General features: G+C 37.4%; 1 protein-coding gene across 1 annotated transcript; it reads left to right on the top strand.

Moving 5' to 3' along the window:
- Positions 1-14,887: 14,887 nt before the first annotated feature.
- Positions 14,888-15,271, top strand: LOC145047473 (uncharacterized). Its single transcript, XM_078995744.1, has one exon. It carries the CDS (start codon positions 14,888-14,890, stop codon positions 15,269-15,271), a length of 384 nt encoding a protein of 127 aa, XP_078851870.1.
- Positions 15,272-17,827: the final 2,556 nt, after the last annotated feature.

Genomic DNA, 17,827 nt, shown 5'->3' with positions numbered 1-17,827 from the left:
GAAAGTGTCATGGAACAGAACTCTACTATTCGTTCCTAACTTACACAAACATACTCCGAACGAGACTACCCAATATCAAACTTAAATGAACTAGGCATCTATAATATGTCTTATCTCATTAACGGACAAAACTATTAGGCTTCTAATACCAATACTACTGAGATAACACTATCCTAACTCAATATATATATATATATATATATATATATATATATATATATATATATATATATATATTTAGCACAAAGTATTTAGGTATTATTATACTTCTATCTGTTTCTCTAATAAAACTTTTTTTATTATTATTATTACGTATATATATATATATATATATATATATATATATATATATATATATATATATATAACCATATCTGGTTCGCATGTACCATAGAGTCATCACCTTATCAAGTGAGTGCATAGTAATTTCATCTTACACATAGATATGAAGTATTTTATATAAATTACGTGCTATGTGTGCATATTATCTGAGTACTTGCTGTCTATGCTAGATGAACGATTTTATACATGTTTTAAATGATTTAAACTGTATATGTATTTTATATCTACGATAATGTTGGAATAAAACATGGGTAGATGTAATAGATGGAATATGAGTTGGATGATGAGTTGAGAGGTGTTATAGACCACGAGGTGAGGGTGAGAGGTGGACGATGTGAGAAGCCTTTCCCAAATGATGGCCTCGTCATTCAGCGGAGTATAGATGACAACCACGGACTATTCTAGACAGTCTAGTGGAACACTAGCAGGCTCGCAACCTGCAGGTGTTGTGAACGATGTGTTCACCCGGTGTACTCTAAACCCTGGTGATCATGCATACTTGATGCCTAAACCCTGGTGATGATGCAGACTTGATGCCTAAACCCTGGTGATGATGCAGACTTGATGCCTAAACCTTGGCGACTATGCAGACTTAGTGCCCGTTGTGTAAATCTTGGCAGCAATGGACTTCGTGCCGATTCCTTAGGACGATCCTTAGGAATGAGTGAATGAGGAATAGCTGATTCTTAGGGTAGATCCTTAAGACTAAAGAAGATAATGGGGATGGGTAATTGGGTTGATTGTTTTATTGTTTAAACATAATAATTATATGGTTGAAAACCATATGTACTCACCAAGTTTCCCAACCTGACCCACTCAATTTATTTATATCACATGTGTCGATATGAAGTGTCACACCCCGAAAACCGAAGGCGGAAACATTTACGGGGTTGACTCCACGTTGAGTATCAAATCCAATGCACATAGTAAGCAAAGAAGACAACCATTACATTACATATTTAAAAGTTTACATTTGTTTCAAAAGTAAATTGTACAGGTGTGATACATAGTATATTTGAACAAAATGAGACGAGTCTTCTGCGCACTCTGTCTTCACCAAAAGTGATTGTTGGGTACCTGTCTAATGCGGACTTGAGAATACAAGCGGTTTTGAAAATCAGCATAAAGCTGGTGAGTTCATAAGCGGTTAGTTTTCTGAAAGTTTTACGAGTTCCTTTGGTTTCCTGAAAAGTGGTTATCTAAGAAAATCCCATATTTTCTTAAAAGTAATGTTTACCAAATCCAAATTGTAATGTAAAGGATGTACAATGAAAACATGATTGTTCTTATGAATTGTAAAGTTTAGTTATTTAACTTGTTACACTTTTCTGGTTATGTACTACGGTTACTTAGGAAAAGCCTATATTTTCCTACATGTGTATGTGTGTACTATTACCGATTCTGTGTATGCGAACTGTTACCGATTCCGATTATGTTCAATGTTATCCCCAGGAAAACCCCATGTTTTCCTGAATGTGTGGGTGTGTGAGCCGTTACATTCCAATTATGTTCAATGTTATCCCCAGGAAAACCCCATGTTTTCCTGAATGTGTGGGTGTGTGAACTGTTACCGATTCCAATTATGTTCAATGTTATCCCCAGGAAAACCCCATGTTTTCCTGAATGTGTGGGTGTGTGAACTGTTATCGATTCCGATTATCCTTAAATGTACATTAGTTTTATTACGTACATAAAACTAATAAATACGTGTAAAGTGTTAATAATCTTGATTGCGAGTCCTTAACCATACTTTAGACTAGAAATGACTCGGGCCAGGGCCAATATCCTTTTTATGACTTTCGTCACCCTTGAACCTTTCGGTTCGGCTGTAGCTAGCAGCCAGGTGCGGGATTGTCAGTCCCGTATAGATCTATACACTCAAGCCACACTCTCCTACGTTCGGAGATTCTGGTTACAGGGGTAGTCCTCCACTCTCTCGAGCCAAGGAAGTGTTACATAGGACGTGTCTCCAATCTTTAAGATTTCCCTTTACTTGTCGTGCCTAGGGAAGTAGTATCTATGACTATCTAAGTTCTAATGGATCCTGTCCTTTACACTCGAGCCTAGGTGTTTTATTAAGGACATTAGATGTTTTATGTATTCAAAAGATTTCTGTCCTTTACACTCGAGCCTAGGTGTGTTATTAAGGACATTACGATTGATTTATGTTTTCTAATGGTGTCTGTCTTTTATACTCGTACCTAGGGTATTTTATTACATACTTTACATATGATTTATAATCTCAATCAATATAAGTGTGAACAATCAATTGTAAAGTATACAACATAACAATATATATTAAGAATTGAAAATCGGTTTGAACAAACAACTCTGCGAGTTAAAACAGTTTGTTAGTAAGTTTTCAATTCTTAAAAGTGTGAGAATTATGAAACCATTTAAAATGAAACAATGAATTTAAGTACAAGATATCCTTGTTCTTTTCCTTGTATTCCCCCCTGAAAACATTTAAAAACCATTGAAAAAGGGTAGGGGTATGAACTCACCGATTGAGAAACGCGTTAGTTTGGATCCTAAACGTCAGTTCTGGGTTCGCGAACGCACAAGATTCCTATGGATTATGAAATAATATACAAATATATCTAATTAGATTTATCAACACTAATTAGATATGATATTACACTCCAATTAGCGAAAACACTTCAAAACAAGTGTTTGGAGTGACCCGGGTGACATCTACGGACGTGTATTGATGCGTGGGACTTGGGATTTGAGTTTACTCTTCAAGAGTAAACTCCCTAATGAGTTTTCGGCCTTATACACTACTCACACATGAGTTCACGGCCGTGAACTCATGTTGGCAAGGTTTATGGTGCTTAAAGGGTCAATATCACTTGGGAAGTGTTGGGACAACTTTACCTAAGGCATGGGAGTAAATTAAATCACCAAATAACATTATTTAAGGGAGTTTACGGCCCTAAACAAGGATTTTACGGCTGTAAACTCCTATCCCCCTTAGATTGATGATTTAATGAACTTAACTTAATCATATGTGATTCCTACTAATTTTCCAAGCCTTGGTATGAATTTAGGGTACCATTTGACATGTATAAAGGAGTTTACGGCCCATGAATATGTTCTTGGGGGTGTCTTGGCCGTAAACACCTAATTGGAGGGTGTTTGGCATGTTTAAGGTCCCCAAACTATTTTTGGTTGGCTCTATGATTTATTCCAAGGCTTTTGGTTAAGTTTCAAGGCATTCTAACATGTTAAAAGGTGTTTACTCCCCATGTTTGAGGGGTTTACAGCCCAAGAATGAACCTTGGCCGTAAAATCATTTTTACCCTTCTAAATTCAAGATTTAGGTGTTACAAGTCCCGGTTTGTAAGCCTCAAAGTCGTATCTAAGTCCCAACAATGATTTGGAAAGGTTAAATGGCTCTAAAACCCCATATATATGAGTTTACGGCCCAAGTATGTTCTTGGGCAGTAAACTCATGTTTACTCTTCAAAATCCATTTTAAAGGCATTCTAAGTCCAGTCCATTAAGCCATTAAGCCATATCTAAGCTCCAAAGGTCGATTGGAAGGGTTTTTGGGCTCCAAAACCCATTTTATATGAGTTCACGGCCTAGGACTGTTCCAGGGCCGTAAACTCATGAATGTGGTCCTATTCCATGATTTAAACTCGAATTTGAAGGCTAGAGGGGTTGCATAACAAGCTAGGGAAGGTACCTCAAATATTTGGAGCCTTAAATTGATGATTTGGACCCTTAAACTTGGATTTAAGAGAGAGGTTAGAGAGAGAGAGAGTAGAGAGAGGAAGCAAAAGCTTCAAATGAATGTTTAAACATGTTTAAATAGGTCCCAAAACTTGGACACAGTGGAATTCTACCCGATACCGACGTTAGATGGGGCATTTGGTCGCACCCGATTAAGTTGTCGTAACTCGATGTGGTTGATTCTAGAAATGTTCTGATCGCTAATATGAGATGATAGAATGAGTTATAAAGGCATTAGGATACCCATTAAGTCATAATATAAAATACACATTAATGACTTAATTAAATGACGGAATCGGAAACGAAATTGGAAGCGGCGATTGGATTATCGAAATGAGTTACGAAAAGGGTTACAAGCGGTGATACAAATTTCGGGTTGTTACATGAAGTGATATTACACTGAGAGATTAAGGAGATATAGATCACTAGTGTAAATGAATGTAAGTTCTGTTTATGCTTATGTTTCTGTATTGACGATGACATCCCAAATGTTTTAAAATGAATAAAATACATTTCTTTGGAAATGCTTTGATAATGTATTTATTGTGTTTTTTCTGGGAATAAATTCCACAACATTTTTATTAAAAGAGGTACTCTAATTTTCATAAAGCATGAACAAAATTGGTCTTTTCTGGCCGTGAAAATGGGGATGTCACATATATGGGTAAACTCGGAAGGTGAACCAGGTGGACTGAAGGTCCAGTTCAGCGGAACAGTCACGCAGTAGACCCGAAGTGCATGGCTGTTCTGTTTATGATATGATATGTTATGATTATGGTATATATGGTTAGTATTTTGGGGGTAACTCACTAAGCTTTCGGGCTTACAGTTTTCAGTGTATTGTTTCAGGTACTTCAGGAGATCGTGGCAAGGTGAAGGCGTGATTGTACTGCTCCTCATGTTTTATGTACTTATGTTGTGGTTCTGGGAAATACTCTGATAATAAATGAATTGAAAACCTTTTTGCAATGAATTAATGAATATGGGTTGTTTTTGAAAAGTTTAAATTGGTTGAAAATTTTGGATGTTACATGTGCTTCTGGTAGTATAGGCCTTTATTACCTTTCACACCTACTTATACGCAGTCCAAAAATTGTCCCGTAGTTTCCAAGTCACCATACAAGAAAAATCACATAACAACTTAACACGTGAGATAACATAACATAATTATAGATTTAATAACTTATAAAAATGATTACATTAACTTTCGAAGTTCACAACACTCTATAACTCTTACATCAGGCCACATAACCTAATACTATTTATATAGGATGAGTACTTCACATATCAAACTACAGATAAGCAGTTTCCTATTCTTGATCCCTTGCAGTGTCATTCGCTTCATCAAGGATCATATGGAATGCTCTTACATTTGGCTTCGTGTAGTGACCCGGTTATGATGACAAATGCGGAAATGTAAAGATTAAGTGAATCAATCAACCATAAAGTACACAAGGAGTAAATAATTTGTTTAATTCTCATTAATCTAGCTAGATATTACAAAGTGGGTTATGTAATAATTCTCTCACTAGACTAAACTCACAAATGGTTCTTACTTAAAATGGGAGCTACTCACTTCCTATTTATAGGAAAGGCTAAATCCATTACACATCCAAAGAGGGTAAGCCACATCCAAGGAGAACTTTGCATCTTAACATTCTCCCCCTCAAAGTTAGAATTAGATGTCCTGACTTCAATATCCAAACGAGCTCCAAGCGATCAAGACCAACTCCCCCTCGAAGTAACACCAATTTTCAAATCCGATTTGAAAAAGAATATCCAATAATCTTTGAATACCCATTCCAAAATTCCCCCTTTTTTATGATCAACAAATGATTATAAAACCCACAAGAGTATGAAAAGCGCTTGAGGAATAAACCTTATGAAACTCCCCATTGATGTGTGACAAAAATGAAACCACATAAATCTTGCACGGGAAACAATCACGAAAAGTCGAGCTTTTGAGTAAAAGTTGCAAGAAATTTGAACATTGGGAAAAAATATCACAAATAATATAGGGACCCGTTGAGAAAAATCAACTTCAAATGCTAAACTTTACCCTAAATGTGAAATTGGGTATAAAGAGTCATTTCACATAAGCTTTAGGGATTGAATTTGATAAATCTTCCCACTTCACAGAAATACACCCCCACATCGAAACTATGCATAAACTATTAAAAAGCTGAAACTCTAAGGACCATTTGTGAAACTATCATGTGTTCTTCCCCAATTTAATCTGGATGTGAGAAAACATAAAAATTGAGTTTGACTCTTAAACAAAAATCCGTTCAACTGGATTCGATTCCTGACCTATCTAGTTTCGACTCCAAGCAACAACCAACACCAGTCGAAAGTAGGCCTCTCGACTCGAACAACACAAAATAAATTTCGATCCAATCATTCCCAGATGCGAAAAAAGACATGAACAATAGTCGAAATCATGATGCTAGACTCGAACGACTCCAAATGAGCATTTCGACTCCAAGATAACAACTTTCGATTGCTTAAGCTTTTACCAACCGAAATCCAAGTCAAAATCACATTCGACTCGAGCTCAAATTCTTTAACAATTAAACCAGAATTTTGAACTTTTTGACTATGAAATCCAAATTACTTTTCGAATTCAACTAAGTCCAAACCGAAATCAATTTTGATTTCATTTCCAAACATTGTAATAGAGAAAAAGCTTTAGTTTCTTCTTATTGAATCGACAGAAGAGAAAACAATCATTCTCTGTGTCGAAACCATTACATCACTACCAATATCTAATTTCTCATATTGATTCTCCAACTTAAAATCGAAAATGCATTTTCGTTAAGATGTAACCATCCAATTTCAGAGAAATCATTGTTTCCACGTCTTGATTTGAAAATCTCTGTACATTCAACGCGTATATCAGAACAACTATTTAATTTCAATTACATGCAAGCTCCAAAATTGTGAATCAAAAACAATATTGATCACTTGACGTTGTCTTAGGCACGATTCATACTTCCAAATCAAGTCAAACTTAAACAACAAGTTGACTGATACAAGAATTCGACTGATACGAGAGCAAGCACTCATATTCAAGTGTGAGACAACCATTTCCAATATGAGAATCAACCTTCAATTTGAGTGACGATTGTATTTTAGATGTTTTGAATTTCGAAACAACACTCTGAATTGGATTGAATATGCTATAAGAGATTAATCAACACCAACTAAAATGATGAACATTAACGAATTTCAAGTTTGGGCTTGTTGAAAAAACAATGAACAATAAAAGTTATAAGAGCTTGGAATTGAATTTGAGAAACTCTAGATCGAATCTTCAGCCATCGGTTATCCATATGGGTTTTTGGAATCCATTTGAGGTTGAGAATTTGAGAAACCGCCTTGATAATTCTTTTCCCATTTTCAATGCATGAATCATACAAGGAAGATCTAGTTTCCTTGGTTGTAGTAAAGATATCTCCAAATTGCACATTGTACCACCCATGATGCATATTATACCATCCACAAAACATCTTCTCATTTCTCCAAGATCTAACTTCATCTTCATAATGAATTTGATAATCTTCAACAATTTTGGTTTTGGAATTCGATTCCATAACAGAATTTGATGATTTTTTCTTTGGAACCCAAATTTTCTGCATTGATTTAGGCTTTAAAACGACATTTGAAGAATTTTGTTTAGAAACCTATTTTTTTTTTTATCTTTTTCTTCTTCATCTTTTTGTATTTTGAAGATTTGAATTCAAGAAAAACTTCATTCTTCACAACTTGAACCTTGCATTTATGAATTGAATCTTCTAGAGTTTGATACATTTGAACATCTTGGATTGAAGGATTTCTATATGGCACCATTCCTTCAAACAAATCACAAGAACTCAAGCAATCATCGGTTTGAACTTCAATTGACAAAAAGACTTTCACAACTTCATGAGAATCACATTGAATTCCTTTATCTTGAACTTCAAGAACATCATGAACATGATGAACTTCTTCAAGAACATCTTTATGCTCTTCAAGAACATCTTTAACAAATTCAAGAGCACGAAGTTGACTTGGATCTTCAATTAAAGAAATATATTGCTTTCTGAATAATTCTTTTTTTCTTCCCTCCTTTTTATTTCAATCCAAAACTAACATATCCATTGTTATATCAATAAGATTTTTGATCTTACAAAGAGGTTGAAAGATCAATTTTACAGAATCATCTTTCTTGTTCCCATAAGAAATCAAAGTATTCCATGTAATCAATCCAGAGGGAGATTGCATGGTATGTTGAGATGTGCTTGACCAGCCGGATGGTCAAGGTCGAGCATTAGAGGCTGCATGGCCAGCTACATCCCCTGTAGATTTCCATGTGGAAGTGGGAACATATCACGATGAATTTTATCACCAAGCTACCGAGGACGATGAAGGGCTTCTACGCTATTTGGTTCATCGTGGATCGATTGACGAAGAGCTCCCACTTTTAAGCGATACAGGAGATTTCATCGGCCGAGAAGTTTGCCAACTTGTATATCAAAGAGATTGTTACTTGTCATGGGGTGCCGGTCTCTATTGTCTCAGATTGCGATGTTCAATTCACCTCCTGTTTCTGGCAGAAGTTCCACGAAGAACTGGGTACGCGACTGCACTTCAACACAACCTATCATCCGCAAACATACGACCAAAGTGAGCGGACCATACATACTCTCAAGGATATGCTGAGAGCTTGTGCTATTGACTTCGGAGGGAGCTAGGAATCCTACCTACCTATTGCAGAGTTCTCTTATAATAACAACTTTCATTCCAGTATTGGTGCCCCAACATATGAGCTATTATATGTACGGAGATGTCGCACCCCAGTCTGTTGGGGTAGGTTCGGTCACAGGGTGATGGGACAGATAAAAGTAGTTTTACAGACTACCGAGAGGATTCAACAGATCAGACAACAACTGCAGACCGCTCAGATTTGGCATAAGAGTTACGCTGACAAACACCGATCTGAGTTGGAGTTTCTGTAAGTCCCTAATTTGCCTGTGTATCAATCAAATCCGTTTGATGGTGCGGAATCCCAATCAAATGGATGATTTCAGATAAAATAGAAGAGAAGAAGAAGAAGAATAAGAGGAATCTCAATGTATTAATGAATACAATGATGATCCGGATACAAGAGATTCACACACACACACACTAACACACAATAGTTCTTATATCTCTCTGGCCGTAAACTCTCTAGGGTTCATCAATCTATACTCCTCACCCTAACACCTATATTTATACTTGGAGAATATGGACTTGGTGGACATGGGTCGTAAATGGGTTTACGGTCGTAAGGTGTTTACGACCGTAAACTCAACCGTAAACATGACCGTAAACTCTAGAAATATTACAGAAAAATATAATTGCCCAGAAAAGCAAAGTATAAACCATATTTTTGACCCAACAATCTTCCACTTGGTTTATAGCTTTCTTTTCTTAATTGACCCAACAAGCTCCCCCTAAAAAGTAGCTGGCTCTTCTTGTTAATCTTCAATGAGAGTTTGACTTCAGCATTTATCTTCAATGAATGACTTCATCTTGAGCACTTGGGCAATTCTTCAAGATTTGGAATTGAACGCACATTGGGTGAGGATGCTTGATGTACTGTTTCTTGAAAGATGACGCTTTCAGCTTGAGAAACTTCAGAGAGAACATCAGAGAGAACAAATCTTCTAGATCACTTCAGCAGGTTTAAGATAGCAGCAGACTGATTGAGGAGGCTTCAATGCAATCCGTCACATATTCTTCAATTGCAGGTTCACCTTGCTTCTGGGGTTGAAGGATTGAATGTTGAAAGAATAATCTTCATTTCTTGCTCCTTCGAATGCGAATTCGTCGATGCTCACGGACGATGCTTTGGCTAAAAAATCTTCAACACAAACTCCACGAGTCTTATCTATACCTGAAATCACTTTTCAAGACAAACCAAAACTAAAAGAAAACTTAGCACACAAAAATATTTCTGGTTTTTTCTTTTTTTTTTTTTTTTGATTTTCTTGAACAAGAAATAAAACATAAATAACACTATTTTTGGATTTTTAATTTTCTGATTTTTGTTTGGTTTTTAATTTTTTTTTAATTCTCCCCTAATATTTAAATTAGAAGAGACTATGAACAAATTTAACAAAAACAAAATGATATATAACTTTAAGAATGATTTGGGATCAAAGTTTTTAGACAACCTTAATCCACTTGTCGGTACCTTTCATATTTGCATCTTTGTCTGGTCGATCGTCGATACTGTTATCCACTTAAACACGAAAAATTGTGACAAATTTAGGACATACTATTTGTTACAAGACAGGGTGAACTTAAAATTTTAAAATTTATATCTGATCCTAATTCCTTAGATACTATATCTTAAGGACCATTCATCTGACGACGACCAAGGATATTGTTGTCCACCTAAATTGAGCAGCGAGATCTATAGACAATCTGTATGAGTTCAATTTTAAGTGTACTGGAACGTGTTTCCCGCTTCCTGATATGCCCCAACCATCAAGAACTTCCAGAGTACTCCTTACATCGGGTGAGCAGACAATCATTCAGAGAGAACAGATTCAGATTGCTATTACTTATTGTTTCAGAGGGGTTGAGAAGTAGAATGTTGCATATGCTGTGTACCAGGTCAGATTGGAAGTCACGCAAAGGAGACATCATATCACTAACAGATAAGAAGAATTTCATATATATAACATGCAGAGAAATAGAATTGCATATGTTGTGTACCAGGTCGGATTGGAAGTCACGCAAAGGAAACAACATATGACTAACAGACAGAAAGAAAACGATTTTATACAGACCTAATTTATTGGAATTTACCAGTCGCCCCATCCAATCGGAATTAAGGACAAAACCCGCACATCGAGGAAAAGTTAAACCACAGTTCCAAGTACGGGTTCAATTAATGTGACGAGTGGATTCCCATATCTATCTCCCTGCTCAACCTATCCGAGCGTCGTATTGTCAGGCTGAACAGATCTAAATAGGTCAAGATTTGTCAAGACTAAGAAATTCTTAAGTTTAACTCTGCCTAGTCAAGTCCATTTAGAATCTTTCGTGCCTACCGACGCATCAAACCAGAGCATAGACCCTTCAACTTTGGGTACGTTACGCAGACTCAGGTTGCCTGTTATCACTTGATAATATCACTTCCCAAAACATCTCCCTCAAGCACATTTCATCTACACCATATATATATATATATATATATATATATATATATATATATATATATATATATATATATATATATATATATATATATATATATATATATATATAAATTTTCTAATTTTTGTTTTGTTTTTATTTCTCCCCCTAAATTTGTGCATAGGAGAGAAATGAAAATAAATGCGCAAATTTAAACTATCCTAAAACAAAAATTAGTCTTTAAAGCGAATCAGCTTAAGAAAAACGCAGGAGTATAGAGAAGAAAACGCAAAACGTAATTCACCGATTGAATCTGCATTCAGAAGGTCTAAGAACAGCAAGCATAATCTCAGAACAGATCCGAAAATTCTTCATATCATTAAGCACTAACCCCATGAGTGATCCCTTCCTTTCTTCCCTTCCCGCAAAGGACACATACTCTCAAATAATGTTTTGAGTGTTGTACAGTTGAGAGATGTCCCCAATCATATGCAAGTAGCAACCACTACCAACAAACCGAAGTCTGATGATATGCCTCCAAAGCTGTTCCAGCACAGAGCGGGATCAGTTGGTCTTTGGAACTTAGTCCATTTTGAAACTGGGTCGACCTTTGTCATCCTTGCACGGTACTCTCTCCCATGACATGTCCTGCTTATCACAAACAGAAGATGTAGAAATATTAGAGTCGTTAGTTGATTTGGGAGTTTGAGCCTTCGGAACCCATTTATAGTTGGGTTTAACCCATTTCTTTTTCGATTTGATGGGTGGCTCAATACTTGCTTTTGATCTTGATGTCGGCCGTTGAGATGACTTTGATTTTGGATGCACAGGAGCATCTCTTGGATTGGACTTCTTGGCCGACATTCCCTTCTTGCCCTTGGGATTTTGATTTTTGGCCTTGTGGGATTAATTCTTGGCCTTCTGCGCATTCCAGTCACCATTTTTTGAGCATGACCTGGAAGGGTTTCTTTTGAAGTATCTCCCACTTGGCGCGTTTTTCCATCCTTGTGCGTAGCAGGGAACATACGCGCGATTAGGACAGTTTCTGGCAATGTGACCAGGTGTTCCACAGTGAAAACAAGTCTTTTTCTTCACTGGGAAATTGTTTCTTCCTGCCCCTGGTGGCGTAGCCTTGCCTTGTCTCTTGTTGTTCCCACATGCACACTTGCCACAAGAACTCTGTTGCGTTGGAATTGGTGCCATGTATTTCTCAACGGAAGGTTGATCAGAAGCAGTTGAGTTCGAAACAACAGATTCAGAGTTCAAGGAGTCATTGGTTTGTTCAGTAGTGCTCTCCTTGTTCTCATCTTCTGCTACTTCACCTGCACGTGAAGTAGAAACATTAGTATTTTCAACATTAGTAACTCCTCCTGACACAAATCCAGCTCGTTTGCCATATGGAAGATGTGGCTCCCTATCAGTTTCGTCCTGTGTCATAGGGATGGATGTGTAGTTATGATTATAAGGAGGAGGTGCACTATCATACCCTAGACCCTTGTTTTGATTTTCTTTGAATTTTAATTGGGTTTCATATAAGGACTCAATTGTTTGACTTGACGCAGTATAATTTTTGAAACTGACATAAGTTTTTCCACACTTAATTTTTAAAGCGTCAAGTTCTTCAGTTACAACAGCAAGTTGTCTCTTAACATAATCATAATTTTCACACTTGTTGCTATACTCTTCCTGAAGTTTCCTAAAGTCCTTGGTTTTTGCTTCTAACTCAGCCTCCAGGGGTTTATGTCGTTTCCTGAGTTGATATCCTTCATATCTCAGGTCCTCAACTTCTCTTTTTAATAAATTAATTTGTTCCCGAAGAAATTTAATCGTATCTTCACTAGATAGTGTACATGAAACTTCACATGATTGAGAACATGAAACTTCATTAACCGGAAGATTTACAGAACTCATTGTATTTCCACACTTCAGAGCATCAAGTTCTTTAATTACATCAGCAAGACTAAGATGATTGAGATCTTTTGTCTTCTTGATGATAGCCACGTTCATATCTCACGATTTCGGAAGTGAATTTAGCAGCTTTTTGTTTATCTCGGACTTAGTCAAGAAGATCCCAGCTATATTCATCTCAGTAGTAAGTGTAGTAAATCGCTGCAACTGACTTTCGAGGGTTTCTCCAGGGATATAATCGCACATGTTGAAGTTTTGTTTTAACATATCCTGACGACTCTCTTTCATGTTTTCAACTCCCTCGTAGACCTTAAAATCAATTAAAAAGCACAACTAAAAACCAAAATCAAACTTAAAAGTCAAACCCTTTGATTATAAACCTCAAAAGTCAACCTTAAAAGTCAAATTTAAAAAGTTAAACTAAAAAGTCAAACTTAAAAGTCAAATTTACAAAGTTAAACTCAAAAGTCAAACTTAAAAGTCAAATTAAAAAAGTTAAACTCAAAAGTCAAACTTAAAAGTCAGATTTAAAAGTCAAACTTAAAAGTCAAACCGAAAAGCTAAATTTGAAAATTTAAAAGTTAAACGAAAAAGTCAAAGTTTAAAGTCAAAGATCAAACTTGGAAGTCAAAGTCAAAATTTAAGGTCAAAAGTTAAAAAAAATTAAAATATAATTTTATTTATTAATTTTAATTTAATTAATATTTATTAATTTATTATTATTATTTTTATTATTTTGGATAAAAAAATTTAGAATTAAAAGGAATTGAATTTTGGGCTGAAAGTATAAAAAATGTGAAACTTGAAGCGAAAAAGACGGTTTATAGTTTAAATTTCGAAAGGAAAACACAAGGAAGCTGTTAGCCAAGTTGGATAAGGCGCAGACTTATAACTTGGAGGTTTCGTGTTCGAAACCCGCCACCCTCAAAATTGCGTCCTATTTTTTTAAATGCGAAGCGAGGCTGCTGCTTGCAAGGATTCCTTCTGGGTTCAAAGGCCGAGGCCGCAAACTCCGAGCTCGTATACTCCGATTCCGGGTGTAAGTTCCTCGGAAACCCTAGCTGCCGCCGCCAAAGGGCAAAAAACGGTGTTTTTTTTTTGCTCCAAAACTCGATCAAAAATCCTTTTTTATGAAAAACACGAAGAACAAACCCCTCTTATTTTTCAGTGATCTATCCAAAAACGCAAGAATATTTCGAAAATAAGATCAAATAATGGCCCAAATCTGACAAAATTGACTAATACAACTTGACTCTGATACCAATTGTAAGTCCTTAATTTTCCTTTGTATCAATCAAATCCGTTTGATGGTGCGGAATCCCAATCAACCGGATGATGTCAGATAAAATAGAAAAGAAGAAGAAAAGGAATAAGATGAATCTTAATGTGTTAATGAATAGAATGATAATCCGGATACAAGAGATTCACACACACACACACTAACACACAATAGTTCTTCTATCTCTCTGGCCGTAAACTCTCTAGGGTTCATCAATCTATACTCCTGACCCTAACACCTATATTTATACTTAGAGAATATGGGCTTGGTGGACACGGGCCGTAAATGGGTTTTCGGTCGTAAACATGACCGTAAACTCCAGAAATATTACAGAAAAATATAATTGCCCAGAAAAGCAAAGTATAAACCATATTTTTGACCCAACAGTTTCAGGTGGGTGACATGGCACTCCTGAAGGTCTCACCCTGTAAGGGTGTGATTCGCTTCAGGAAGATGGGGAAATTTGGTCCCCGGTACATTGGTCCAATCAGGATCATTGTCAGGGTTGGCAAAGTGGCATATAGACTGGATCTCCCGGAGGAGCTTAATCAGGTCCACAACACTTTCCACATGTCACAGTTGCAGAAGTGCATAGCAGATGAGGGAGTAGTGGTATCATTAGATGGTATACAGGTCGACAAGCACCTAAATTACGTGGAGAGGCCAATGGATGTTCTTGAGACGAAGGTAACGGTACTACAGAACAAGGAAGTACATCTGGTAAAGGTAAAGTGGGAACACAGGAAGGGATCTGAGTGGACATGGGAGACAGAGACAGAGATGCGAGAGCACTACCTAGACTTGTTCACCGCAGCAGACTTCGAAGACGAAGTCTAGTTCAAGTGGGGGAGAATTATAACACCCACACTCCCACTTATAAGTTTTAAAGTATTATGTACATGTTGATGGACCTACTCGACAAGTTGGTTGGCCCAACTCGCCGTGTAGATGCAGGTTAGCCCGCGTAGATTATTGGACCTACTCGACGAGTAGGAGCTGGAAAATGAAACCCTAATTTTTAGGGTTTGCACCCTATTTAAAGGACCTTAAGTCCTTAACTCCACCCCTTACCACCTTTTAACAGCCAGAAGAAACCCTATTCAGTCTAACCTTGTTCTTGAGTGTTTGAGAGGTTAAAGTGTGCTTTTGGTGCTTTTGATTAAAGAAGCTTGGGGTTTTAGAAGCTTGGAAAGGGAAGAAGAGGGTAGATCTAGTATCTACATTATCTTGGCTTGCATTTAAAGGTAAAAAGCCTCTACCTTGGTCTTCCATTTATTAGATCCCTTCTTAAGTGAGTGATAGCTTATTTTATTTCCTTATTTTTATTAGTTTATTTTAGAGTTTTAGCTCTTTTCATTAGTTTTGCATCATATATTCTTTATTTTCTTTATCATGGATCGTATCGGGGACTTTTTATTTTGCATAAGAAATTTTATAGGATTTTGGAGCTTATTGTGGTTGCGGTTTGACTGGAGTTGGGCTTAGTGGGCTTTCCGATGTATTATTGGGCTTGGCGGATCCACTGTGACATCCCCAAAATCTCGGCCAGAAAAGACCGATTTTCATTTATGCTTTTAAAATAATTTCAGAGTAAATCCTTTTGATTTGAAAGAGTTGCGGAATTTGTTCCCAAAAACAAAATGCGATAAAATAATATTTACCAAAGCATTTCATAAAAGAAATGTATTTTCATTATATAATCAAAACTCGGGATGTCATGTTCCGATACAGACCATAAAGCATAAACGATAACATTACAAGTCATTCAACAAATATATACATATACTGTAACGACCCAATTTTCACGTCCGAAAATTTCGTTTTAAAACATTACTTTAAAAAACATTAATAATTAAAAACATTGTTTGATCACACCATAACACAACGTAAACCATGTTTAAAAAGCCAAGCCATACAACCCATCAAAATATCAGAGTACAAATCCCAGTGAATCTCGTAAATGCGGAAACCAGAGTGTATGCATGATGTGCCGCTACCGCGCCAGCTCCTTCCCCTTCGAAGAAGAGGTACCTGAAACCAAAACTGTAAAACGTAAGCTCAAAGCTTAGTGAGTTCCCCCATCGTACCACATACCATACAAACACATAACATACATACTTCCAGGCTATTCTGGGGTGTCTGACTACCCGGTACGGCCATTCTGGGGTGCCGACCTACCCATACGGCCATTCTGGGGTGCCGTCCTACCCGTGTCAAGCCATTCTGGGGTGCTGACTACCCATGTCAAGCCATTCTGGGGTGCTGACTACCCATCAGTCCTAACAACCGATCCTCGGGGACTGGTCCCCTCCTACTACCTCTATCGCATAACATAACATGCCAACATACAAACATATCATCACATACAGTCAGACATTTCTGGGGTGTCTGACTACCCTTCGGTCCTAACAACCGAACTCTACTACTATCACATATAACGTATCATGCTAGCATATAACATATCAGGTAGTAGCAAACCTAGATGATATCACAAAGACAATCATCTATCATACGTCTCCTACTGGTGGGCCAGCATTGTGGCCTTAGACCCACCACTACTGGAAGGTAACTCACCTCAAAGTAGCTGCTGAACTGATCGGGAACTGACTGACTGCTGCTGCTGCTCTGGAAATCCTCCGGCTGCAATTCCCACAACATACTCAATCAAACACTGCTAACTGTCCTTTGGGTAAAATGACCATTTTACCCCTGGTCTAGCCCTAAGTCAAAGTCAGAGTCAACTTTCAGTTGACCCGACTCGCCGGGTCCCTATCCAGACGATTGTCCTGAGTCGTTGTTTCTACTCGTCGAGTTAGGCTATGACTCGACGAGTTCTTCTTCTAAACTGACATTCAAGCCCTTCATCCTACTCGCCGAGTTGTATGAACAACTCGTCGAGTTCATCTTCATCCGAAGAACACTTATGCTAAGACTCGCCGAGTTTTATGAACAACTCGTTGAGTCTGTTCTTGATCCAAGGAGATTGCCTTGAACTCGCCGAGTCAGGGCATTGACTCGCCGAGTACCTCCATAGATGAGTTCAGCTTCCGACTCACTGAGTCACACCCCGTGACTCACTGCTCACTCGACACTACGAAAAAGGGGACAAATTCGATGACTCGCGAGCAGACTCGCCGACTCGCATGAACGACTCGCCGAGTCGTTGCCATGCACCCATTAATTACACCAATTTGCTCGATTCCAGTCCATGCCATTCACAGATCTGGGCTTCTAGGACACGAATCACACGTAAAGTTTCCAACTTTACGTGTAGATATTCACCAATATGGATTTTAGGGTTCAAAATGCCTCAAAAGGGTAGATCTAGGGTGAACAAGCCACATGGGTCCATAAAGCTAACAGATTTGAGCTCCTGGAGCTCAATCTTGCCTA

This window comes from Lactuca saligna, chromosome 1 (assembly GCF_052625555.1).
Source record: "Lactuca saligna cultivar CGN05327 chromosome 1, ASM5262555v1, whole genome shotgun sequence".
In the NCBI taxonomy this organism is placed as follows: Eukaryota; Viridiplantae; Streptophyta; class Magnoliopsida; order Asterales; family Asteraceae; genus Lactuca; species Lactuca saligna.
Note: the sequence above shows the minus strand (reverse complement) of the source record. Positions and strands in the feature narration are given on the sequence as shown.

What these genes read in the sequence shown, in the direction of transcription:
- LOC145047473 (XM_078995744.1), top strand. Translation starts at nt 14,888, where the DNA reads ATGGGGAAATTTGGTCCCCGGTACATTGGTCCAATCAGGATCATTGTC.